The sequence below is a fragment of the Dromiciops gliroides genome, chromosome 2 (genome assembly GCF_019393635.1).
Source record: "Dromiciops gliroides isolate mDroGli1 chromosome 2, mDroGli1.pri, whole genome shotgun sequence".
Taxonomy (NCBI): Eukaryota; Metazoa; Chordata; class Mammalia; order Microbiotheria; family Microbiotheriidae; genus Dromiciops; species Dromiciops gliroides.
Window position 1 is genome coordinate 660,125,756 of NC_057862.1, and position 27,788 is coordinate 660,153,543.

General features: G+C 49.9%; 1 protein-coding gene across 1 annotated transcript; it reads right to left on the reverse strand.

Annotated features, from left to right (window-relative positions):
• On the reverse strand, window positions 1-27,237 carry CKAP2L (cytoskeleton associated protein 2 like). Its single transcript, XM_043988098.1, has 9 exons — window positions 27,165-27,237; window positions 25,796-25,862; window positions 22,980-23,031; window positions 18,659-19,932; window positions 13,025-13,232; window positions 8,050-8,205; window positions 5,509-5,572; window positions 2,823-3,006; window positions 1-1,052 (listed from the first exon to the last, which is right to left on the reverse strand). Exons 1-9 carry the CDS (start codon window positions 27,196-27,198, stop codon window positions 824-826), a joined length of 2,268 nt encoding a protein of 755 aa, XP_043844033.1. The 5' UTR covers window positions 27,199-27,237; the 3' UTR covers window positions 1-823.
• Window positions 27,238-27,788: the final 551 nt, after the last annotated feature.

The following is a 27,788-nucleotide window of genomic DNA, read 5'->3' on the forward strand; positions in this document are numbered from 1 at the left end:
TCCACCTTTTACGCTAATGGACACATGAGACTGTGCTGAGAGTTGGATCATTTCCGCAGCAGCCCCACCTCCATCAGGGGCTTGTCTCTGCCGTCATTCAGACACACTTCTCATCCTCATCCCTGGTCCAGAGGCCGTGCTCTTGTTCTGATGGTTGTTCATCCCTACTCTCCTCGTCTCACCTGAGGGCCTTCCCTCCCAGTTACACGCACTGCGCCTTGTCCTGCTGCCCTTTGCATCATTTGTATTTGGTGTGAGTTCCTTGAGGGCGAGGCCTCCTTTGCTTTGGCCTTTGTATCCCTAGTGTGCGGCCTGGTGCGTGGCACATAGTAGTTGCTTGTTGGATTGAATGGAATAGTCTGTGATTCACGGCTGAGAGAGCGTGACTTCTGCCTCAGCCTATGGGTAGTCAGGGGTCATGGTGTGCCAGAAGGCACAATGGAACCCAAGCAGGAGGGTCTGGGTTCAAATCCTGGGCTCGGCCCCTTCCTGAACACAAGCCTGGGGACAATCGTGTTTGAGCCCCGTCCCTCCTGCAGCCATCGTGAGGACCAAGTGACCCGGTGGTCATAAAGTGCAGGTCAAACTTAAGGCGCTGCATCATCAACAACCAGCAAGAGAAAAGAAATACTTACTGACGTGAAGTTCATATATTTTCCAACACTGTCTCATGAAGCATCATTCAGTCCGTGCTCATGCTATGGAATGCACGCAGGTTATGAAACCCAGCGAATGCCAGTCCTCCCGGCCGCTCGACCCCAGCCAGCGCAGGGCTCCCGCCAGGCTTTCCGAAGCATCAAGTCCCTTTCCAGGGGAGCCGCGGCTACGATGCCGCAAGGATCTGGAGCTCGGTCTCCTCGGGCAGAGCCTCGTTCTTACAGTAGATGAAGCAGTCGGCCTCTGTCACCATCGGCAGCTGGTCGAGGGAGGCCACCAGTGTGCCGTGCTCCTGAAGCCGGTCGGGGTAGTTAGGCCTCGCGTGCTCGATTCTCAGGGAGCGCCGCACAGGGGTGACAAGCTTCACGGCTTGTATCGCAGGCATTCCCGGGGTCCTGCAGGGGAGGAAAGACAGGGCTCGAGTCGGTGTGGCCCTTGCTGCTGAGAGCAGAAACCCCTCACTTGTTCATCTTGGGTCTCAGGCTAGCTAGCTTCTTCCCCACCTCCCAGGGTGCCTGCCCTGTGAGCAGATGTGGATGGGCCTACTCAGCTACTCCCGGGGGGCTCTGAGAACGTGTTCTGACAAAAGGGGGTTCTGGGCTGTGCATTTTCCTCCCCCTCAACATCTGCTGCTGTGAATAAATGAGAATGAACAGTAATGGGCAAACACTCCATCTGAGGGATGGAGAGAGGACCAGCTGCTTGTCCCAGACAGTGAGACTGGGTCACTTCTGGTTCATTTTTCACTGGGATTTTTTTCTTCATAGACCATAAGCAGGAATGGGCAAGATCAACAGGAAAGGGGCTGTCCTGCACTGACATTTGGGAACCTGGTGGCACTCGGCCTTTGCCCAGTGCCTTAGAGCCAGGGGGGATGGGGGGTGGGGGAGAAGGGTGCTGGTGGCCCTCCTGGCTGTCACCATGAACATACTTCCTCAAAGAAATGTATTATCCAGAGTGGTCACATCAGAGCTGAGTCAATATGGGATCATGCCACAGACACATGATGGATTTGAGAGCTTTTCAGGGCTGGCCTGGCAGTCCAAGGATCATCTGTGACCTTGTTTCTATGGGAAAGTGTGTTGTGTTCCAAACAATGGCCGGATAAATACGGCTTTGAGACAGAGCTTATGGGTAAGTCTGAAACCTTCGTCTTATATGTAGTGTGATTTACAGGCTTTAGCCTGTGATTGAATGGGGATGTTGGCATGCCTTCTCCTCCCCCCACCCCCCATGGCCCAGCCCCAGCCAGCCCCCATCCCTGAGCACCCCGGCCCCTGATCTCTCCCTCCCTCGTTAGCAGCCCTGTAGCCCTCATGTGCCTGCCACCAGGATGGCATCAACCATGTGACTCATTCCTTCACCTGCTGTGGAAGAGCCTGTTCTACTCATGTGTATCCTCCATAATGCCTGGGATGGGCCAGGCCCAGTGGCCCACCCTCTCATAAAGATTGTAATGATCACATTATAATTCTATAACTACAAGTTCTATCATTATGACAGCCATCACAAACAATGGTCACCTCTGAGTGAACCAGGCGCGGATGCCACATGGCTCTCCTAACCTGGCTTTCTTCTTGCCTCTAGCACCAGGGACAGGGACAGTCCTTTAGGCTGGCACCAGACAAATCACAACATCTGCCAGGGTCTTGGCACATGGGGGGAGATGACAAGTAGGGCAGGATCAGGAATAAGGACCTCCCTGGTGCGGGGTACACTAGAGAACGTCCTTACCTGTGGTGAGCCCAGGAGGCTCTCTGTTGCCCCTCTGACTGAGTTCCCCCTCCCCATACTCAGGCCGTGGTCACTGAAGCAGCAAGTCTCCTAGGAGACTTTGTGGTCAAAGCCTAAATTCCAGAGACAATGCTTGGCCGGTCTCCCACGGTCCGAGGGATCAGCTGTACAAACCTTGCTCTGTTTAGACCTAGAACAAGTTCTGCCAGGTCAAGGCTGAAAGGTTGAAAAATTACTCTTATTCTCTTAGAATTATTTTTGCGGAGACTTTATTTGATTACTTTGTGGTTTTTTGCTTTAAATACTGAGCTGTCTCAATAATAAAGTGCACACAGTTATTCACACATAATGTGGTGCTGCTGTGTCAATTATTAATCGTCTCTGATCCTCAACCCCCGTCAAGGGCTTGAACCCACAACCCCGACACTTACCTTGGCAAGGGGGTGACCTGCAACTTGATACGTGGCATCAAATGATTGTCCTTATTCTTCTTGTCTAATTGGGGAGCATCTCCCTCTTGTACTCTCACTCTTGGAGTGAGAAAATAGGATTCTCGGGACAGCTCTTCCTTTGCTGTCTCTTTCACAGATGTAGAATTGGTTTCACTGGTAACTCCTACGTTTACAAGGCGGAGAAGAAAGGCAGAGTTCAAGAAGAGTTTGAGTATCTGAACACAAAAAACCCAAACCAAAAAGGCGGTGAACGTATGCAGTCATATGTGGATTAGAGATGCTGAAATAGGGCATGAATTCATGCCAGTTAACTCTCCAGCTGGATGCAGGTAGTCCATTGCCCTGCCTAACCTGTCCTCCAAAACTCAGTTTTCTTTTAACCTCTAAATCAGGGGTTAATTAACCCTAACTGGGGGCCCATGAAAAGAACTATATTTCAATATAATTGGCTTCCTTTGTAATCAATGTGTTTTGTTGTGAGAAGGACTCCACAGGCTTTACCAGGCCGCCACCAAAGGCATCCAGGATACACAACATGTTAAGACCTTCTGGTCTAAAAGAATCCAATTTCCCCTGGGCCAGTCTGCCCACCTCATCCTCTGGGTGGCCTCCTTAACCCCTGTCAGCTCACAGGACAGGGCATCAACCTCCCTCCTCATTGCTGGACAGCTCCTTGGCCTCAGGCCTGTGGCTTCCCACGGCACCCCTCCTATTCCTCTTCCATGTTCCCTGGTCAGCTCCCTTGACCTACCTAATGAGTGTCCAATACAGAGAATATAGGTAAAACCTTTGAACTCAAGGTGCCTGAAGTTTAAAAAATACCCCACATTTTGCTACTGTAACATTAGGAGAAAGGAGGAAGGACAGGGTTGCAGAGCGGCTGAGACGGCAGAGAGAGGCTGGCATAGGGAGGGGAGGGGAGGGGAGGGGAGGATTATTCAGAGGCCTCCATTCCTGCCTCCTTCCCTCTTTTGTTCCAAGGAGGAGCATTGCCCTGGTTTTCTCCCTGTGACCCTACTCTCCATTCTCAGTGGGTTGCTACTCACAGAGGCTCTGCCTCTGCCCCATCTAATAGAGCATCTAATAGATGTGCCCCCACCCCCTTTTCCTTGGCCAGCTGGACAGGCCCTGGGGATCCTCTTTCTCTGTACAAAAAATGCTGGGGCAGCTAGGTGGCATAGTGGATAAAGCACTGGCCCTGGATTCAGGAGGACCTGAGTTCAGGTCCGGCCTCAGACACTTGACACTAGCTGTGTGACCCTGGGCAAGTCACTTAATCCTCATTGACCCTCAAAAACCCAAAAAACAACAAAAAACCCCAAAACAAACCAAACAAACAAACAAAACCCAAAAATGCCTTTTACACCTGGGAAAACTCACCTCTCCTTGTGACTAGCAGGTAAAGAATTTACACTTACAGCCAGGAGGCAGATAATCTAACTGCCTCCAGCAACAAACACATTGAACACGGAGCCAGAAGAACCTGACTTTCTTTTCAGTGCCCTCTGTGAAAGGTAACTCTTGGGTCATAAGACTCTTTAAGGCAGGAGGGTGTAGTGGTTAGAGCACCAGCCTCACAGGCAGAAAGACCATCTGCCATCCCAGACACCTGCTGGCTGTAAGTCTGGGTGAGTCCCTATGTGGTGGAGCAGGTGCCGACAGGCACGTCTTGAGTTCCCAGGAATCTCCCTGTCACCACCAGTGACAAAGGTCATCTAAGCAAAGAGGACACTGAGTGTATGGTCTGGAACACTGAGGGATGTAAGGCTAAAGATGAGACACAAAGAAACAAGGCAGCTTCCAAGAATGCCCCTCAATTTCAGGCATTCACCATGAAAGCTACTGCAGAAGATGAGAAACTCCAAGGCAAAATTGGTGATGAAGACCCACGGAAGACCCTGGACAGATGTAATGAAACAAACAAGCTGCTGGTAAGAGTGGCTGTGGAGAAGGATGCATTTGAGCACCAGCAGAAAGAATGTGAGGCCCTCTTCGAGCATCCCCAGAGTGTGGTGGGGGGGCCTGAGGCAGGCCTGGGGAGCCCCGGGGGGAGCAGCCCCATCCAGAGGCGTGTTGGCCTGTGAGCAGCTGTTTGATTGAGTCTGAGCATTCTGAAGAGCTGAACGTGTGCAGAGGGAGACGAGTGAACAACATGGTGGTTTATCACTTCTCTAGACAAGGGGAAATGTGATGCCTCCTTCAAAGATGGAGATGCTGACCCTTTCTTGGGGCCTTGCCTGCTGTGCCCTGAATTCCCCCTGAATGCCAGGCCTAGTTCTGTCTGACACAGGCCCAGGGCGCACAGAGGATGGCACTGATGGGAAGGCCTTTGCCTAAGGGGGCCCTGAAAGGAGGGCGATGGTGTGTCTCTGCCACCAGGCCAGGCTCTGGGAGTGCAGGGGCCAGGGGCACCCCCAGCTCTCTAGGGATGGTGGTGCACATGGTAGGGGCAGGGACAGGGGCTCTGGCCCCATGATTGGGGGCTCCCTCAGCCCCTTCTCCATAGCTGCCTGGGCCAGTGAGACTCGGCTGACTTGTCCAGCCCCCCCCCCCCCCCCCCCCCGCCCATTTCTGGCAATAGGCCATGATGGGCTCCAGGTTCACGAGGTCTCACTGGCCCCCCCCCCCCCCGGGGGAAAGGGACAGAAACATCCCATGTCATTACCTTCTGTTGTCTTCTTGGAGCTCTTGAGAATCTTGAGGACGACATCCCGCAGCTCTTGTATCGGCTGTGAGGAAGGAAGCACACGCATGCCGTGTTAGCCAGGAAACGTCAGAGTGCTGGAAATCAAACCCCCCACCCCCCGACATGTGTGCACACAACACACAGGTATGGACAAGCACACGCTCACACATGTACACACACAATACACACCTATGTGCACGCACAAGCTCACACTCATACATGCACACACAATACACACATGCGTGTATACACACAGGTATACACACACACATTTCCCTTTTATTCTTTCCCTGCTGCACGGGAACACTACAGGAATAAAGGTGGCACAAGGAGCAGGCAGGCTTTCCCCACTGGTAGGAGGGAGGCATGTTCCGGAAAAGTGGATTTTCAAAGGGGATTTCTGCCCATTGACGAGTTTTCCCTAGACTTGCATGATCAGACTGGAGCCATGTTCCCACAGGGTCCCTGCTGCATCCCTGCCCCTGCTCAGGGCATCTCACCAAGGAAAATATCATACAAGCAGAGGTAGCACCACCCAGGGCCCTGAGGGGCCTCTGTGGTCACCCAGTTGTCACATGCTGTGCAACTGGAAGGACGCACTGGGAGCCCTCTGCAGTAATTCAAAGTGTGACTACAAAGCCATGGGACTGATGACCCCACGTGTCACAGAGGAGCAGACCCCTCATTCTGACTTGTCACATGACATGTGTCCTGAGATGACACCAGTTCCTCAGACAGGAGGGTGACCTCATTTTGATGGGAATGTGCAGAGTTGGGATGTGGCCCCAGGGCCTCAGACTCCAAATGCGCGCTGCTTTCCACTGCATCATTACAATGGTGGGTTGTGCTCCAGGTGTACAGTGGGCGCATCCGTTACCCACGGGGCCCTTGGCCTGCCTCCATGCTCTTCCTCCCTGCCCTCCTCCCATCCCAGAGCCTCGGCACAACTCCTGCCTGTGACCTAAAATTAGGTTTTGGTCTCTAAGCATCAACGTTAGTCCTTAGGAGCTGATTCACACACAAGGCAGATGCGTCCACCATCCCGTGTGGGGCTTAACAAGTTCAACAGCCTTTTCTGTCTCCACATAAAAATTCCCTGCCAGGATTCCAGAATTTTAGTTATTTCTCCTCATGGGGTCGTCTCCTGCCATGGCTCTTAATCGCTCTTTTATTTATGGTGGCAAATGTGTCTGCTTCCTCCCCTCCAGTCCTCTGTGGCTCACCCATGCCAGTCCTGCCCACCAGCTCTGGACCAAAGGGGGCAGATTTTAGGCATGGGCCTGGTGCCTCTCCTGGCCAAGGGGCAGCTAGCCAGACTTGGAGACTTCCCTCCCCAGGGACACAACAGTCAAAGACTATCCCTTAAGAGGGGCAGGGATTTCCATCTGAATTGCAGACCAATGAAGTTAGAGATCTCAAAGCATGGCGGAAGAAGCCAATGTGGCTTCATGTATTGGTCAGCCTTTGATAGGACACGCTATTTTTGCATGCTGCTCTTAGAAGGAACTTCCATATGATATGATAGAAAGAGAACAGGTTCCTCCCTGCCCCCAGGGCAATGAGGGTTAAGTGACTTGTCCAGGGTCACACAGCTAGTAAGTGTTAAGTGTCTGAGGCCGGATTTGAACTCAGGTACTCCTGACTCCAGGACTGGTGCTCTATCCACTGCGCCACCTAGCTGCCCCTAGAACACAGGTTTTGGAGTCAAGAAGACCCAAGTTCAAATCCCACCTCTGAGCCTAACTGTGTGATTCTGGGCAAGTCACTTAACCTCTGTTGGCTTCAGTTTTCTTAACTGTAGCATGAGAGGGTTGGTCGCTTCCAACTATGAGACCATGAGGTTTTTAGCAACTCCTGTTGTGTGGGGCATGTCCTCACTTCCTGAGAGACAGATTCCATTTTGCTCATGTGCATAATATTTAAACTAAACAAAACAAAAAACCCAACATCTTTTCAACAAAATTGTGCAAGTCTTGGCTACCCCCTGTATCTTCACGTATCACACCAGTGTCTGACAACACAAACAACATCATGTGGCTTAAACACGTTTAACAAATGTTGTGTCAGAGACTGTGAGATATGTCCTCACTAAAAACCCTCAAAAACAAGTTCCTGTCCTAAAGTGATAGACCCTCAGAGCTAGTGATCACACAGATGAACCCCTTTATTTTAGGGGCAACTGCCAGCCCAAGGTCATGTAGCAGGGCAGAAAAATGAAGCCAACTTCCCCAGCACCCAGTTTCTATGATGCCCCAAGCACCCAGAAGGTAAGGCCAAAGGGGAGAAGGGAAGAAGCATTTATTAAGCCCCAACTGCCTGCGGGGCACTGTGCTAAGGGCTCTACAAATCTGATCTTGTTGGAGCCTTACAACAGCCCCGTGAGGGCATCATCCTTCTCTGAACGGGCTACCTTTTGTCTATAGCAGGAAGGAGGCTGGTTTTGAGAATGTGAGTAGATGAATTCTGTTGGTCACAGCACAAGGGACTTGAAGAGTGAGCAGCACTCAAGAGGACACTCACCTCAGCCCCACAGCGGACAGCAGCTTCGTAGAGCCCCACCACCTCCGAGCTGTCTTGCCTCGCCAGCAGCTTGGCCTTGCAGATCCAGAACGTGGCAAACCTTTCAGCCTCGGGAAAGCCAGAGAGAATAGCCAGGATCTCATCAGAGCGGGCACCCTAGAAGGACAAAGACACCACACCTGTTACTCAGCTGCAACACCTAGTAGTGATGGCACCGCAGAAGCAGGCAGCTTTACTCAGGCATGACTTGTATGGGTTTTGTTTAATTGATTCCTCTTGTTTTTGCATCACAGGCATTTCTGGATGAAGCCCAACTCTCCTGATAATGTAAACAACAGTCTGTCCTCCAAGTACCCTCCTCCCTCCCCCCTTCCACTCCCTTTTATTGAGAGGAAGGAGGGGGGCAGCTAGGTGGTGCAGTGGATAAAGCACGGGCCCTGGATTCAGGAGGACCTGAGTTCAAATCTGGCCTCAGACACTTGACACTTACTAGCTGTGTGACCCTGGGCAAGTCACTTAACCCTCATTGCCCCACTTTAAAAAAAAAAAAGAAAAAAAAAGAGAGGAAGGAGGATATGGCATGGTTCTGATAAAAGCCATCCTAGCTCTTAGCAATTGCTGCTTCCATTTCTAGTTATCCATGAACTACCCTTTAATAACATGGTCCAGAATTTTGCCAAGGATTGAAGCCAAGTTCATTGGCCTATAGTTTAGACTCTATTCTTCCCTCTCTCCCTGTGCCCCTGAAAATAACAGCAGCAACAACCGTAGCTCTCACTACCCACAACTTTTAAAAACAACGCCTTTTTGTGGATACTTTTCACAATTTGTATTGATATCCTTTGTTTTTATTATCACTTTAATTTCTGAATACATCACTCCCTAGCCAGCAAACCCCTCCTTGTCATGAAGAATAAAAAATAAAGTCAGCTGAGCACAACTAACCACCACTCTGGTGAGGCCTGATGATGTGTGCTGTGTTCTGCGCTCCCAGACTGTCACAGCAGCAGCGAAGTCACTGCCACAGATTTTCCCACCCTCTAATGATGGCTCGGGGCCCGCGAGGGCTATTTGGATGCTGTGTTCGCTATTTCCAAAGAGCCTTTCCCTTGGCAGAAAACTCAGAAGCAGAGCACAAACGGAAGAGGCTCAGCCTTCTCTCCGGTCCTTGTCATCCTTCTCCCTTCTTGTCCTGCCCCATCTCTGTCTCCTGCTAAGCTGAGCTAGCTAAGAAGGGGGATCTTGTTTTCCTCACTGGTGCCCAGTGTGGGGCCAAGCTTCCACAGCTGCCACGACCTGCCCTGGCCGCCATCTTCTGTACATGCCCTTAAAAACAAGCTCGGCTGGTCACGGGGCTGCCTGGGCATCCAAGTCAGTCCCTTGAGACAATCCCCCCTCAGGCCTCCTCAAACCTGCTTCCGCTGAATCTTCAGAGCTTCCTATCCCTCCATGGTCAACTCCAATAGAGTTCTTACCCTTGGGATATTATTGACCCTTCCTCTGAATCCCTTGAAGTCTGCTTGCCCCAAATCTTGGGCACTTTGTCAGACTATTCCCAGAGGCCTTGTTCTTCCCCATTATAGATCTTAAGATGGAGTAGTTACTTCAAATCAACAATACTAGATGATGAGACAGGTTGTTGCCAATCAGGGTGGAATCAGGGAAGGGGTTAAGGAAGAAGTGGACACTTGATTCGAACTCAAAGGACGGGCAAAGTGGGGGAGAGATGAAAGTTGAGGCAGCTAGGTGGTACACTGGATGGAGCACTGGGCCTAGAGTCAGAAAGACCTGGATTCAAATCAGGCCACAGATACTAACTGTGTGACCCTGGCCAAGCCACTTTTGTTCACTTCAGTTTCTCAAGTGTCAAGTGAAGATAATATTAGCCTCTGCCTCCCAGGTCTGTTATGAAGATCCAGGGAGATGCTATTTGTACAAGCGCTAGGCACAGTGTAGCACATGGTAAGTGCTCAATGCACGCTTGTTTCCCTCTTTCCTTCTGGCTCAGAGGAGTGAGGATTCAGGGGCGTGCGTGCGTGCGTGCGTGCGTGCGTGCGTGTGTGTGTGTGTGTGTGTGTGTGTGTGTGTGTGTGTGAGCCCCTCCTCTACTTCAGTGCAGCTGGAGCATATGTAGGAGCCAGGCTGCATCCTCTGAATGAAGGAGTGGGGACTATACGTGGTGGGCCAAGGAGCAGCATCACCACACTCCTACATAAGAAGGGTTTTGCCAGTAGCACCAAGGGCTGATCAAAGGAGTCAAAGTCTATTCAAAAGGCTACTGCAGGGGCAGCTAGGTGGTGCAGTGGATAGAGCACCAGCCCTGGAGTCAGGAGAACCTGAGTTCAAATCTGGTCTTAGACACTTAACACTTAATAGCTGTGTGACCCTGGGCAAGTCACTTAACTCTAATTGCCTCACAAAAAAATTAAAAAAAGGCTACTGCAGTGCTTCAGGTGGGCAGCAGTGAGGGCCTATACCAGGGCAGTGCTGGAGGGAGTAGGAGAAGTGATGGATACAATAGGGGGCGTGGAGGTGATGGGGTGTGGGGGTGGAGGAGGGAGCAAATGATCTAGAAAGATGACTGAAGGGCAGCCCTGCCTAGAGGTTCAGTCTAACAAAGGGGGCTTCAGTCAGTGTTAAAAACACTGTGATGAACCCCCCCCCCCGGGGATGCCATTAAACCAACATTTCTGGATTTGCTGCTGGTCTCATCATAGTATGAGGGAGCTATGGGAATTGCCCAAAGGACAGAGTGTGGGGACACAGGCACAGAATCACAGGATCATACAAGTAGAGCTGGAAGGGACTCTGAGTCCAAAACCCTCATTTTACAGAGGAAGAAACTGAGGCACAGAAAGGTCAAGCTTCTGCCAGTGGCATGGTAGACTCAATAGCATAGGTGGGTTCAGAATTGGTGGGATGAATCCTCAGCTTGGAATGAGGTGGCTGGGTCTGGGTTTGGCCCTGTGTTCTTCATGATTTTATTAATAACTTAGATAAAGGCATCAATAGGAAATGCAAACAGCTGTGGAGCATAGTTAACAAGCTGGATGACAGACCCACATGTCAAAAAGATGGCGATGGGCGAAAAAACTGGGCTGAGTTGAATAGCATGAAACTTAATAGAAATATGTGTCACATCTTATATTTGGGTCCCACAAATTGATTTCCAAAGTACTGGACTGGCCAGATAGCACTTCATCTGAATGAAAGTGTCAGGCACTGTGCTGAGTGCTGGGGGTACAGATACAGAGAACAAGGTGGCCCCCACCCTCCAGGAGTTTACAGTCTAACAGGAAAAGACTGATGGTTTAGAGCCATGTTTGGGTCATGGAGTGCCAGGGAGGGGGTGGGGTCACAGGGAAAGGAGGCAGTGCCAAAGGTGGAGGGAAGGGTGGCAGCGTGGAGGGGGTGGGGTGGGGAGGGGGTGGCTCAGGCTAGACAGGGGGAACTCTCAGAGCTGAAAAAGGTCTCCAGGGTTAACAGCAGACCTGGAAGACACAAAAGCAATTACTCTTTGGCTGCATTAAAAGAGGCCTCCCAGGGGTGCTAGAGCCAGCTCAGACCGGCCCCAGAGAGGGGGTTAATTGTCCGTGTGAGCACTGACACCTTGAAAATGGGCAAAGCCTCCAATCAGGGTATGATTTATTGTGCTGTTGACAGTCTGGATTTAAGAAAGTGAGGGAGAAAATGCTAATAATGGAGATTCACATTTAGAAAGGCTTCCTGTGCACATGGTCCCCCCCCCCTTTGGAAATGGGGGTTAAGTGACTTGCCCAGGGTCACACAGCTGGTAAGTGTCAAGTGTCTGAGGCCAGATTTGAACTCAGGTCCTCCTGAATCCAGGGCTGGTGCTTTATCCACTGTGCCACCCAGCTGCCCTGGAAAGCTTGTTAAACACCAGCCAGACCACTGCTTTTCCGCCTGGCTAGTGAGCAGGGAGTTTGGTCCTGATCTGACTCTTCTCAAGCAGGAGCCTCCCTCTTGGCAGGTATTCATCATCTAGAGAGGGGAGCTGTCTCAAGTACTGAAAGAGGCATTTAGAAGGAACGGGCCAAAAAGAGACAAACTGAGGCTGGTTGTCAGGACAAAGTCCCCCAGGATGAGGGCTTTTCAGAGGCAGGAGGGATGGGGCTCTCATCCTAGAGGTCATTGAGCAGAGGCTGGACCACACCCGTCAGGTGTTTCCTCGGGGGCTGGGCTAGAGGGCACCTGAGGTTGTGCCTCCTGATCACAAGGTCTACTTAATTATCTGGGCAAGGCAGCACAGGGTGCGTGCTCCATGCAGACTGTGGTGACAGCCCAGCTTAACCCACGTCGGATCCTTCTCCATTCGCTCCCCGGCTTGACCAGCATCCTGGACCTTGCAAAAAGCAGGTGCAACTTGACCCCAGTGTTCTCCCTCCACAGGAGGCTCTGAGTCACCTCCTGACCCTCTTCCTGTAGAACACTGAGCTGGCAGTGCTAAAGGGCTTAGGTCCATGGCCAGAAACCCCTTCCCTGCATCTCCCCCTAAGCCAAGCTTTGTTCTCTGGTGAGTTAATACACCTTCAGGCCCTTCCCTATCCTCTCTTCCCTCCACCAGAGCCTTCTCTAGCTCCTTCTGAGAGTTTCTGGCTCATTACCGTAATATCCCCCCAAACCACATCCCTCACACCTTTCCTGTCTGTAGTCACAGGGGGTGACATCACCGAGGCAGGGCTACACCACAGAAACACCCAATACAAACACACCGAGTTCTGGCTCAGGCATGACCAACAGCTCCATCAGATGTGAGTGAAGGAAGCCTCTGGCCTGTGGGTCAGGCAGCTCCCATCTATTCACAGCCCACCAGGGGCCGGGGCTGCTCTGCTCAACCAGGATAATCCAAGCCCCCTCCCACTCCACCCCTACCCCCACTTCGGCTTCTCTTAAGGCAACTAAACCTGCAGGTTAGAGGTGGTGGCCCCCGTGGCCAGATGGGGGCTTCACTCACCTCTTCCACTAGCTTCAGGCACTCGGCCAGGGTGCTGTTGATTTTGCTGGACAAGTCCTGCTCTGCTTTCTTTGTTTCCTCCTCCTCTTTTATGCTCTTCCAGAAGGAAAGGTTGAGTTTCTGCATGTTTTTATTTTGTGCTAGAAATTTCATCGGGGGACGCTTGTAGGTCTTCCCTTTGGATGCCAACCATTCTTCCAGCTTTTTCCTGTTGTGGGATTTCAAACACAAGGCTAAAGGAGGGCTCTCTGGGAAGGATGAGGAGGAAGGGGAGGGAGATACAGGGGAATAGAGGTGATGCAAAACCACAAGAGTTCAGTGAAAATCTCATGCCCCCTCCCCCACAAGGCCCATGTCTTTACAGGAAGATGCAGGAACTCTCTGGGAATAGCATTTAGTGATGGGGTTTCAGCCCTCAAATGCAAGGGGCTGGGTCACACTCTATGTGCCTGTGGGCTCATGGCGACACAAGTGCCCAGGCTCTTACAAAAATCCATCCATGGTAAGATGCAAACAATTTCTCAGCTTCTTCTCTGTGTGGCACCTCCCCTGTGTCCCCAGCCCCACCACCTCCACTGTCCTTTGGTGCCACGTCTGCAAGATTGGACCTAGGTTCTCAGATCCCTGACCCAGGAGCCTTGCTGAGCCGGTCACTCTCAGGCACCCAGAGAAGCCGCCTTTGTCCTCCCCAATCACTCAAGTGCCTCCTCATTTGCCTCTGATCACACTCTTCCTCCTCCTCCTGTCCCCAGTGCAGCCCAAGCCACCTTTCTGGGAGGCTCCAGCTACCCCCAGCTTCCTAGTCTTCCTGCCCCGGCCCTCGTATGTCTCACCCCTCCAGACTCAGCCTCCTCCAGTAACAGTGACAACAGCCACCATTCCCCAGGTTTGCAAAGCACTTCACAAATCTCTCATCTGCTGCTCATGACCACCCTGAGAGACAGGGGCTATTCTCATCCCCATTTTACAGGTAAGGAAACTCAGGCAAACAGAGGTTCAGTGACTTGTCCAGGATCATCCAGCCAGGTGGTGTCTACAGCTGAATTTGAACTCGGGTCTCCCTGATCTCAAATCTCCATCTCTTTCCATGGTGCCACCTGGCTAGCTGCTTCTAACCTATCCTTCATGTTCCTTCCACACAGATCTGACCACATTGTTGCTGTCATTGACCTCTTCCTTGGCTCCCTGTTTGCTGCCCAATGAAGTCTTGAGATCTCTAGCTTGGCGTTCAAGGCTCTATAATCTGCCCTGTCTCAGCAGAGCAGCCTGACCTCACACTGGCCTAGATCAGAGGCTGTGGACGTTGAAGTTGAGAGCTGCACACTCCCTGCCCTTCCAGTACGGCCACGCTTGCTGTCTCTGCTTCCTCCATTCCCTAAGTCAGGAGGCCTCCTCTGCACCCCACCCCCCTGTCATCGGTCCGAATCTCGCACATGCTTTAGGCTCTGGCCAAGCACCAGGAGGGTGACGAGGAACCCAGGAGGCAGGTGATGCCCACTGTCCTTCCTTTCCCCCGGCCTGGAGTGTTTTCCTTTATGCCCATCTCCCGGCCTCCCTAAAGACTCAGCTCCAATTCTACTCTCTGTAGGAAGCCTTTCCTGGTCCCCCCCACTGAAGGGACCTTCTCTAGTCTTCATGCGTCTTGTATGTGCCTCTGTATTTTCCATGTTGGGCAGCTAGGTGGCACAGCGGATAGAGCGCTGGGCCTGGAGTCAAAGACTTATCTTCATGAGTTCAAATCCAGCCTCAGACACTTACTACCCGTGTGACTGTACAAGTCATGTCACCCTGTTTGCCTCAGTTTCCTCATCTGTAAAATGAGCTGGAGAAGGACATGGCAAACCCCTCTAGAACTCTGCCAAGAAAACCCCCAGTGGGGTCACAAAGAGTGGGACACAATTGAAAAACGACTCAACAACATCCTTCCATGTTGTTGCCCCACTAGAATGTTGGCTCCTTGAGGCCAGGGCCTGTTTCTTCCTTCCTTTCTTTTTTTAAACTATACTTTTTTTCTTTTTTAAAATTTCTTTTTCCTTTCTTTTTTTTGCAGGACAATGAGGGTTAAGTGACTTGCCCAGGGTCACACTGCTAGTAAATGTCAAATGTCTGAGGCTAGATTTGAACTCAGACCCTCCTGAATCTAGAGCTGGTGCTCTATCTGCTGCACCACCTAGCTGCCCCCTAACTATGCCACCTAGCGGCCCAGTTTCTTCCTTTCTTTTCTTTTCTTTTTTTTTTTTTTTAGTGAGGCAGTTGGGGTTAAGTGACTTGCCCAGGGTCACACAGCTAGTAAGTGTTAAGTGTCTGAAGTGTTAAGTGTCTGATTTGAACTCAGGTACTCTTGACTCCAGGGCTGGTGCTCTATCTACTGTGCCACCTAGCTGCCCCAGTTTCTTCCTTTCTTGGCATCATCGGCACTTAGTAGCGTGCTTGACACTGCAGGTGCTGGATTAATGCTTATTGACTGACTCACTTCCACCTGGGGATGAAGTAAGTGCTTGATCAAGGAAACAGGGAGAAGGCTGCTAATGCATTTTTGGGAGCTGGGTTTGAGTTTTGAGGGTAACAGAAATCAGTCATGAGGTTAGAACTAGGGAATGTCATGGGCACGGCTTCTACTGCTTATCTCCCATTTCCTGCCATGGGAATTGCAGTGTCTCTGCTCACGAGGAGCCGTGTGTATTTCTGGCCTGGTGGCTTCCAGGTCAGCTTGCATCTGGGGGAGGGGCAGGAAAGACAAGATGTGGCCAGGCTTAGCGGATGGCCCATCTCTGAGACCACCACCTCTGTACTAATCCCTTGCCCTCATGTCCACTGTGATTATCGTGATTGCCCACAGGCCCTCCCTCGCAGGCCCCAGTCTTTAAAGCTCAGAGTCTGTGTCCTACTTAGCATCTCCTCTCAGCTGCTGCTCCCATTTAGCTGCCCTCCCCATCCCTGCTCCCTCCTTGCCCCTCCCTTGCTCCCAGGCTTCCCACATGTATAGGGGTCAGTCTAAAACACTTGGAGCTTTGGTCTTCTCTTGGGCCCAATTAGTTCACAAAACTCTCCTGGAAATCTCCCCTTCTTTAAATCTCCTTCCCAGTCATATTCTTCCATATCTCATGCTTGTACTCCCTAGACAGGTCAGCTGGATTGCTTGTAGGAGTTAATAACCTAGTTTTTGCCTGTCTAAGACATCAGACGTGGGGACCAATCAGATATGCCTCATCTAGAAGCTGCCCATCCTTATAAAACGCTTGACGCTGGGCTGCCTCGTTGTGTAGGTGATGGGAAGCCAGACGCCCCACATGTTGGCCAGGAGTGACAGGTTGGCAGAGCCAGGTGGGATAAGCCCCAGAACACAACACTGCTGCCCTCCTTCCAACTGCTCTTGAGGTCTGAAGACCACTGCTCCCAGTGTCCCACTGACTGGAAGGAGGGTTCCTAGGTGACTCGAGTTAAAGCTGGGTTTACCCCTAACCCTTTGGGTGACTGAGATCTGGTTGTATCCATCTCTCACTCCCCTGTTCCACCACACTCCTGGCCCTCCCACCTATAAGAGTTGGAATGTGCCATGATAAAGGTCTGCTGCTTCATGCCTCACTGGCCAGCTTTATTCTTCTATGAACCTCCCTGCAAGGTCCTTTAATGACCAATATAAATCTCATTCTGTTGTAGCTCACCAGTGATTTAAACCACAGTGCCATTAGAACCTCTTATAAATTATTTTATAAAGTAATAATTGTTTTATAAAGTAATGTAGATCTTCGCAAAGTTAAAAGGCAAGAAGTGAAAAAAAGAAAGAAAACCCAACCCCCCAGTTCCCCAGCCCCCTCTCTGACAGCTCTTTGACTACATTAGACTATAGGCAGCCAATTTTTTAATACTAAATGTCGTGAATATAAACCACTGCCAACTCTAGGAATAGGAAGGGAAGAAGGAAAGAGACTGGGGGGAAAAGGGTAGACAAAGAAGCAGAAAAGGCAAAAGTATGTGGTAGGGAATAGCATATTACTGTCAGCCATGGGCTCAGGCCAAGTGGCTCAGTGGATAGGGTATTAGACCTAAAGTCAAGAAGAGCCAAGTTCAAATCCTGCCTACTTGCTAGCTTGGTGGCCCAAGGCAAGTCACAGACACTCTCTCAAGCTCTTGTTTAAAATGGGAGTAATTAATAGCAAGGCCTGTTGTGAGGATCGAATGGGCGGACATATGTAAAGGTCTTTGTATGAGTTATAGTGCCATATAAATGTGGGCTAACATACTGAGTTGTGGCAAAGGTGCCAGATTGCCTCCACCTGCCTTAAAGCAGAGAACATGTGGTCGCCCAGGAGGTCCCTTGGAGCTCCAGGCTCATTATTTTACCAGCGTGCTGTATTGAGCTCCTTTGCCTATTTCTGTATTTATTAACTTGACATTGCTGCTGCATATATTTTTACATGTACTTCTTTGCCTCTCTCCCATTAGGATGGAAGTTCCTAGAGGGCAGGGACTGTCTTTTCGTCTTTCTCTATATCCCCAGCACTCAGTCCAGGGACTAGCACACAGTAGGTACTTAATAGCGCTTATTGATTGCTTGATGCTTGTTCAAGTGGGCGCCAGCAGTAAACCCTGATTTAGTTCTGAGCATGAATGTCTCTTTGGGTAGCCATTCCTGGACTCTTAATTAGGACTTGAGTCCTGAACTCAAGGCCCATCAGGCTAACACAATTAACATTTGACATACCCAGACATTAATGCTCTTGCTGGACTACGAGCCTGATTTCTTTCTGGGACAAGACTTTGAGAGTTCTGAGATTTTGGATCAGTCAGAGATGACGAGATCCTGGAATGAACCAATTTGATAAACATTTATTAAGCACCTTCTATGTACTAGATGCTGGAGATAAAAAGACAGACACCACGAAGCCTCTGCTTTCAAGGAATTTATAATTTAATATACACATTACTGATAGAAGGGAAAGTGAGAAGTGCAAAGGAGAATCCCAGGCAGAATGTCATGAGTAATTTGAAGCATAAGAAAGTGTTTTCATTTGAGAACTATGAGGAGGTCAGGGAAGGCCTCCCAAAGGAGGTGACACCTGAGTTGGACCCTGAAGGGAGAGAGGGACTTCCTAAGATTATAGAATTCCAAAGGTGTCTTCCTAAAATCAGCAGAGCTAACCCCACCCCACCCCCTCTCTTTTTTTTTTGGTGAAGCAATTGTGACTTGCCCAAGGTCACACAGCTAGTAAGTGTCAAGTGTCTGAGGTCAGATTTGAACTCAGGTCACCCTGAATCCAGGGCCAGTGTTTTATCCACTGCACCCCCTAGCTGCCCCACTTACCATATCTTTGTGTACAAACTGATCTCATCAAAATGAAGTCAGTTTTAATTTTTAAGAGGAAAAGAAATCTGTGTTAATATCTATACTTACTCTATGTCAATTCTCCCTGTCCCCCATATTAATTTCTGACCAATGGAAGGAATATGGTTATATTATTATATGGACCATCACATATATGGATATATGTGTGTACACATATATATACATGTACACAGAACACACATATACATACATACATACATACATACATACATACATACATACATATATTTACACACATATAATCTCCCAATTTAAGATGTCATGTTTTTGGAAGCCAAGCCCAATACCTTCTATCCTCCTCGCATCTCTTCCGCTGGGTATTTGGCTTGACTTGGGTTATGGGTGCTTCCAGCAAAGCTGGGTTTTGCATTCCTCCTTTCCTTGTGGTCGGCTTTGTCTGGCTGACACCGGGCTGGGCTTTGGGGGTCAAGTCTGTCAAAGAACAATTCTGGGGCACGGTCCTTTTGGCCTTGGAGTCCAGAGTCTGTGGCTCTCTTTTCGAGCTATAATTATACTGATTCTTTGTAGGTCCCTGTGTGTGGACTTTTGAGGTGCCGCCTGTCAGGTGAGAGTGTCTTATTGTGGTTCTTGATGGGGGCGCCATTACAGATGGCTTCCTTTTGGTACAAGGCTGCATCACCTTTACATCTTGCTTACCCTGATGCCATCTATTGAATTTTCCCACCTGTGGCCCCATCCGGCACACCTTTGGGAGGCATCTCTCCACAGTCTGTTGAATGACGGCCTTTTCTTGTGATTTTGTTCTATTGTGCCCTTCTTCTTTGACTTTGTGGACTTTTCCATCCTCTTTCTTGGTGACTTGTTTCTTTGATTCTCGAGTCCTAGCAAGGCTCGGAGCCCAGTGAGAATGAACCGTCCTTAGGTTTTGGTCTCCCGGTCTTTCACAACCTGTCCCCCTGGGGAGCTGTTGCTGGGGCTTGCCAGTGGGAACCCAGCCTTGAATCCTGTGAACAAATGGTTTGTTAACTTGGTCCTTCAGAAGGACGCTGTCCTTGGAACCTTTGTCCACAGCCTGCTTTGCAGCCAAGCCTCTTTTGAGGGGATTGTCTGACCTGGCCTTTGATTTAGCTCTGTTACAAAACCCAGTTTCTGGTTTCCTCTTTGGCTCCTGGGTGGTTGGGAGTGGCCGGTTCTCTTTGTCGGTCTCCTTTGCAAGGTCATCCAAGAGCTGGTTTTCAGCCTGGGGCTCAGTCACAGGGTCCATCCATCTGGCAATTCTGTGACCTGTCGTATTCTGCTCTGTCAGCCTCCTCATGCACTGGGTCTCACTTGATGTCACAGACTTTCTAGTTAGCTTATGCACAGTACAAGATGTCGTCTTCTGCTGATGGTGGACGTGGCCATTCCCTGAGAGTTTACAGTCAGGCTTGGAGGAAAGGTGGCTTGTAATTGGTCCTTTACCTGGAATTTTTGGGGCTGCTGGTTTTGGCCTTTGGGTTCCATCCACATTGGAAGATCCCGGCTGGAGTACATTGCCAGCGGGCCTCCCAGCAGCATGCGACTGTGTCCATCTGGTTGGGTCATTTTTTGGTCTAGTAGTCTGAAAAATAAAAGCATGACAGCAACAATGACTTCATTAGGACGATCTATTCACAGACAAGCTTAACAAACAAACCCAGCTGAGTGTCTGACTTGACTTATTTTAGCTTGGAGAAAATGAGGACATTCTCCTCTAGGGCTCAAGCCCCTCCCTTTGGCTTGACTGGGACTCAGCAAAGACGGCCGGAAGCATGGCATCTGTGCTGCTTTATGGTGAGTCTACAGAAAATGAAGCTGCCCGTCTCTATGTCTGCCACATGCCAGGAGGGCTGCTGGAGGATGTGGGGAGTGCTGACGGAGGCTACGCTTCAGGGGCAGATCATTTGGTAGGAAGCCAACACACACATACACGAACATACATGCATGCATGCATGCACACACACACATGCATGCACACACACCCTGACAATTAGTCCCAGTCTGCACCTAATTCCCTGCCTCTCTCACAGCTTCTGACCCTTGTGCTTCTTGGAGAGGCCAGAAAAGGTTTTTCAATTTCCATCTCTTGAGCATGGTGCCCTCCACGTGGCAGGGGCTTAATGCTTATTGAACTGAACCTGCCTAAAACTGCCAAGACCTCTGTTCTATCTGCCTTCTCTCTCTCTCTCTTTTTGGGGCACTGAGGGTTAAGTGACTTGCCCAGGGTCACACAGCTAGAAAGTGTCAAGTGTCTGAGATCAGATTTGAACTCAGGTCCTCCTGAATCCAGGGCTGGTGTTTTATCCACTGAGCCATCTAGCTGCCCCTGGCTTCTCTTAACGATGGCATCACTGTATGTAGTCACTAATGCTTAACGTCTTGGCGTCCCCTTCGACTTCCCTGGCCCTTCCCTGCAGCCCATCACTTGACCAGTGTCTCCATCCCTCCTTTGCAATGATTCTTGTAGCTCCTGCTAGTCTCACAGTCACCGCCCTCATTTAGGTCACCTGATTACTGGATTACTGCAATGGCTTCTGGACTGGCTCCCTACCATTATTCCTTTTTCTCTACCTGTCATCCCTCTTGGAAACCAATCTTCCTCTCCACTGTCTATGGAGCCAAGTATGAAGCATTCAGGCCTTCCATAGTCTGGTTCCCAAAGTTTCCAGTCTTAGTTCCCATCATTCACTGACATAAATTTTCTATTTTTACCCCAAATGATCTACTCATGGCCACCAAGATTCCATGTGTTTTCTTGACTTTGTGGATTGGCTATAACAACGATAGCTAGCATTTGTGTATCATTTTACAAATATCTCATTTGATCCTTGAAACAACCCTTGGAGGCAGGTATTATTATTATAAAACCTATTTTAAAGATGAAGAAACTAGGGCAAAGGGTGATTTGCCCAAGGTCACACAACTAGTGTCTGAGGCCAGGTGTGGAATCAGATCTTCCTGACTCCAAGTTCAGGGTTCTACCCACTGTACCACAATATCCAGTACACTCTTCCTAGTTTATTCTTACCTACTTTTCAAGGTCAAGATCTAATCCCACCCCAACTAGATGTTATCTCAGTCATTTTCTCTGAATTGCTCTTTTCTGTAGCACTCACTTGGCCTTTGTAATTTCCTGCTGTTTATCATTACTCTCTTTTCATGTCTGTCTACCACATTTCTATGACTGTATTATAAACTCCTCAGGGAAGGGAACTTATCTTAGAATTTTTGTATCCAATTCAACAAACTTCCTCATTTACAGTCTCATTGTACAGAACAAATTCATTCAGAAGGTGTCTATTAGTGTTTAGTGACTTGGAAATCCTAATACGGAGGCCTTATCTTCCAGTAGTCACTGGTACAAAGCAAAGCTATTAAACCTCATTCTACTAGCAGCTGATATTAGCGCCAGATATGGGAAATTTAGCTCTGCCACAAATATTCTCCAGGCTGCTGAAGGTTTGGTAGGCCATTTATTTCAAGGCTGCAGGCATTTGTGATTGGAAGTCCAGTATAGCCGAGCAGATGGTCTTTGAGAGCCACCAAGCCTGAAGATAGTGAGAAACTCTGGGGACCTCCCTCGTGGGCAGGACCACTGGGCCTATGGGACTTTAATAACAAAGTTAATGGCACTCCCAATAGTTATGCAAACCATGTCTTGGCCCATATAAAAAGTCCTAAAGTGAATGTTTAAAACCTCTCTGCCTTTGCAGGGTCAATGACAGGTCCCACTCATAGAATCTTTGCTCAGGGGCCACCGCCTGGAGAAGGTTTAACCGGACTGCCCAATTGCTGGTGCTGTCCCCAATCCTGGAAGTTGATTCATCTGGTATCTGGGCAATAATCTGGTGCCCCCGCCCCCAAGTGGTGTCCATCTTCCTATAGTTTCCCACCTACCCCCACTCCGGGTAAATGTAAGTTTCTTGAGGGTAGAGGTTATTTCATCTTTGTCTATTTCTCCAGTATGCCATACAGTGTCCAGCACATAGTAGGTGCTGAATGAATGCTTGTTGAAAGAAGCCAAGCACAAGTCCTGGGAGGGCAGATTTGAAAGGGTTTGGAGCAGAGATTCTTTTTTTGTTCTTTTTTTTTTTTTTTTTGTGAGGCAATTGGGGTTAAGTGACTTGCCCAGGGTCATATAGCTAGTAAGTAGTAAGTGTCAAGTGTCTGAGTATTTGAACTCAGGTCCTCCTGACTCCAGAGCTGGTGCTCTATCCACTGTGCCACCTAGCTGCCCCCAGAGCAGAGATTCTTAACTTGGGCTCTGTGAACTTAATTTGTTTTTTTAAATAACTGTTTCAATGTCATTGGCTTCCTTTCAAATCTTAGGTCTTTTTATTTTTGAATTTTAATATTTTATTTTTTTCCCAATTACACAAGTCACCAAGAAAGAGGATGGAAAAATCCCCTAGCTCATGGCTGTCAGAAAAAATGTTCCCACCAGTCAGAGCCTTGCTGTCCCCAAGGAGGGACAGGCAGCGGCCAGAGGTAGGAGGCCTTTCCCCACTTGGAATCTTCAAGTGAAGGATGGGTAACCATTCTGGGGGGAATCCTTCCTAGCTAGTATTTGGCTTTTGTGGCCAGGAGCTCCTTCCAATTCTGAAAATATCACACTTAATTTCTACTTACAGATCTAGAGGCTGATGGCTTTGGACACTGTTTCTGGTCTCTGAGATAAGGCCTAAGGAAGATGAAAAAAATACAATCAATCTTGAGGTCACAGGCAAGGAACTAAAATGCAATATTCTTGTGTAAATGTAGAGCTCTACAAATCATGTCTCATATCTTCATCCCTAAAGACAATCCTATCCTATTAATAAGAGTAATAGTGCACAATCATAAAGCAAATCCAGGGCTTTTTTTGTTTGAACATTACAACAACCCTAGAAGGTGACCATTTTACAGATGAAGAAACTGAGGCAAAGACAGGTTAAATGACTAGCCCACGGTCACACAGTAAGAATCTGAGGTTGGATCTGAACTTGGGTTTTCTTGTCAAGTCTGTTGATCCGTCTACCACAGACCCCAGGTACCTATTGGAACAGAATAGACAATCATGTCATTTTTTAGTGTATTCTCTATGGATATAGTGCTGTAAAGAGACTGAGATAATGAAATTAAGCTAGATCATATTGCCTATGGTCATCGAATACTTTCATTGACATTCAGACAAGGTTATTTGGAAACTAGTAGATAAGAAATGAAACAACATCAATGTTAAGAGTGCTGGATTTGCAGGCTGAAGTCCTGGGTTCAAATCCTGGTATGGCCTGTGTGACACTGGCCACATCACGTAACTTTTCTAGGCCTCAGTTTCTTCATCTTTAAAATGAAGGTGTTGGATCAGATGGCTGCTAGGTCTCCCCCAGCTCCATGGCTGGGGGCTCACCAACATTATTAGTAAAAGGTTGTGTTCTGGTCCAATACAAAAGGCCAATGACTGGTAGCTGATGCTCACAATCCATCTCCTTCCTCCCCCATCACTACTCTGACAGTTACCAAGGCTGTCTCCACTGCCAAGCCAGTGGTCTTTCTCCATCTTCACCCCTCTTCACCTCTCTGCAGCATCGGACATAGCAGACGACCTCTTCCCAGACACTCTCCTTTCTGGGTCTTTGGGCCCCTGCTCTCTCCTGGGGACCCAGCCTCTCTGGCTCTTGTCCTCTGTATTCTTTGTGGTGTCATCATACATGTTATGCCTCCTTCCTCTAACCCATCCTCCACAAGGATACGAGCAGTTCATCCCTAAAGCACAGACCTGACCTTGTCACTCAGGGGCTCTCTCTGGCCACTGGGATAAGCCCCAACTTCCGTGTTTGTCTGGCTTTTAAAGCCCTTCCCCATCCGGCTCCAAGGCTGCCCATTGGGGCTGATTGGGTATCACTTCCCTCAAGCACTTGATGGACCTAGGTGCCGTCCCCCCATTATCTTTGTATCTATTTCACGCTGCCTTTTCAGTGGATGGGTTGTTTCCTCCCAATAGGAGGGAAGGACTGGTCTGTTTTGTACCCCCAATACTCAGCACAAGGCCTGGCACTCAAGAGGCCCCAGATGATGAATGACTGGAGGTCAGGGCTGAACATGCAGTTTGGGGAGTGATCTGCATAGTGTGAGAAATAACCATTAATGATCCATATCCTGGGGGACCCAGTGATCTCTCCTTTCTTAGTCCTTTCTCCCTCCCCCACACTCCAAGCTCTAAGTTCTCCTTGAAAGTAGGATTCATCTGGGTCAAACCAGATCCAAGTTTACAAGAGTCTTGGGTGGAGACAGGTCCTATTGTCTAGATAAGCCCCGGGGTTTCGGATAAGATTAAACCACACACACCTACGTGGAAACTATTTTGCCCAGATCAGCTTGGGGGGGGGGGAATCTACATTTTTTTCTCTCATGTCATCTTACCAAAAGTTGAGTGACCTGAGTGAAGTCCTGGACTTCACTTTAATATAACCCACCTCCAATCATGTCAACCAATTAGATTCAACTGCTATGTACATCTACATCTGGAAAGGAATATAAACTGAGACCCCACAGCCATTAGGGGTCTTTGGTCTGAGACAGATGGCCAATAGACCTCCTTTTATTTTTATTTTTTTAGCCTTCCTTTTATTAATAACTTGTAGGCATATTAATCCAATGATTAAATTGCCCAGAAACGATATCTCTCATATTTTTAATTGTAGAGATGATCCAAGGGACCTTGAAGAGGTCTCCTAGGGAGAGGAGAGAGTGAGCAGAGGAAGAGGGTCCAGGAGGGAGGACCTGGGAAAATCCATGCTAAGCTAGCAGGACAGGGGTGATCAAAGCAAAGGAGGCTGGGAAAGGATGGCCAAATGGGCAGGAGAAAAGCTGGGAGGGCAGCGGCTGAGGCCAAAGGATCCAGGAAGAGGTGACGGTCAATGGCTTCCGGGAGGAAAAGACAGGAAAGGCCTTTGGATTTAGAGGCACAGGGATTGCAGGTAAGCCAGGAGGGAGCAGCTTCAGCCAGGGGAGGCCATTTATTCTGCAGAGTCTGACAACAAAAAGGAAGAGGCTGTTTTCTCCAGGGGATGCAGGGTCGAGGAAAGGTGCCCAAACCAGTCTCTGCCCTGCTGAGGCCTGGCAGCCACAGGGGATCTCCCTTTCAAATAGAGAGAAAGGGAATGAAAGAAATGCCTCCAGGGACAGGGTGGGTAATCCCCAACTGCAGAATCTTTATCCTGAAACTGCTGGAATGTTTTAGGCCATGGCAACTGAGCCCCATCATGCAAGAGCAAACAACCAGAAGAGAGGAAAGGCAAGGGTGTCTTCCTCTTGGCTGGACTGAGTCACCATAATGCAGGAGCCAATGCTTAGTGTACGAAAACATCAAGAAAGGCAGTGATTCTGAGGTGGGAGTTTTAGACAGCCAGCGGTCAACAGGGAACATGTAAGTGCACACACAGACACAAGCACACCTCACTCACTTGGTATTTGGGCACTTTAGCTTCCCTTTGGCTGCTAAATACTCCTGGAGTTTTTTTCTCCGCTCTTCTGCAAGATCAGGAAAGAAAAGAAAAAGGATGTTAATTTTTAATTCCATGCAGTCTTCGATTCACATAGCCTAGTATTTCTGGGCTCAAACATCATAACTCATTGTCCTTTCTATACAGTAGAATACAGCGGATTTATACTGAGAGGGACCCAAGTTCAAATCCTGCCCTTGTTATTTATCATCAATGGGACCCTGGGTGAGTCGAAACCTTTCTGCCTCAGTTTCCTAAGCTGTACCATGAGGGAGAGTAGCACAAGCTAGGAGCCAGGACGACCTGAATTAGAATCCTGCCGCAGATACAAAGTAGCTTTATCACCCTGGGCAAGTCAACTATCCTCCGCTTAGTTCAGTTTTCTCATCTGTAAAATGCAGATCATGGTAGCAGCCACCCCCCGGGCTGCTGTGAGGGTCAAATAAATGAGATAATACTGCTTAGCACAGTGCCGGGCACCTAGTAAACGCTAAACAAATACTATTATTGTCGTTGTGTCGAGGATTAAAATCCGTGTGGAAAGCTTCGCAAACCTTAAAGCGCTGGGTTAGCTACTAGTAATGGACGTAAATCATTACAGGCTTATCCGTGATGGTTCCAGGGCATCGTAGTAGGGCCGGTGGCACCAGCGGAGGATGCAATGACAAGATCATTAAGGTCCTTGTTACTGTTGCACTTGACCTGTGGGGCCCCGCCCAGCTTTAAAAGCTCTAGTCTTTTGATGGGAGGGTTTGTTTGGATTCGCTGATTCTTCCCCTCGGGGCCCCTTGCTGATGGGGTGTCGGGGTGTCACTGATTGCTCCCCGGGCCCGGTTGACCCGGCCAGGCTTAGGCCACTGGGGACAGAGCCCGGGGGTGGGTGGGTGGGGGGAGGTCAGCCCTCGGGGGCGGGGCACCAGCAGCCAATCAATCACGTCCTGACTTTCCCGCATCAGAAAGTAGCTGGGGGGGGGGGGGGAAGGGGAGGGGAGAGGGAGTAGCCCCATGGAATTTGTGTTCAAGTATTGGGGTGAGTGGGGGGGGGGCACACGCAGATCTTCCAGGCCCCCCAGTGGGGCAGAGTGGGAAGAGGTCAGGATTGGGGGGGGTGTCAGAGGACCTGGGTTGGAATCTTGCTTGACATTGTCTGGGGCAAGCCCCTTGCTTAACCGCTGTGAACCTCAGTTTCCCCATCTGTCAAACTCGGTCAGGTTGGCCCCTCTGGTCTAGCGGCGCCCCGCCCCGCCCCCGGGGGCGGTGGGGTGGGGGCGCACCTCCCGCTCCTTCCCGCCCGGGCTCGGCTTGCTCGACCAGAGGGGCTGACACTCACCTACGGCCGCAGCGTGGGCCGCGGACCCCACCATGACTCCCGCAGCAGCCTCGGCTCCGGGCAGCGCAATGGGTTCCCCACTCTCCCCAACGCCCGGCTCCCTTCCTCCTTTCTTATTGGTTGCCGTTGTTTTGAAACGGACCAATGGAAATCCTGGGAGAGGTTCCGGGCCGCTGGAAACGGACCGCTTGACGATTGGCCGTCGCGTCCCTTTGGTCCTCCCCGGGGCTCGGTGATTGGACGGAGAGGCATTCCGGGGCTGGGCGGGTGTGGTGTGCCGCGGACGCGGGATGTTGGTGTCAGTTAACTGCCGGGTGGTGGCGGGGGCGGGATCTGTGACCGCGGCGCGCGGTGGCGCGGGAGGGTTGGGAGCAGGAGGGGCTTTCTGGGTATGGTGGGGGTGCTAGGGACTTTGGGGGGCCCTAGGGAGAGTGGAGACTTTGGGAGGCTCGGGGACCTTAGGTGTCATGGAGACTTCAGGAGGTACTTGGAGGGCATTAGAGGGTATGTGGGCACTAGGGGGTATATAGCTCATGGAGATGGGGGAACTAGGGGCATAGGGGTCATGGAGACTGGGAGCACTAGGGGTGTAGGGGTCATGGAGACTTGGGGGGCACTAGGGGT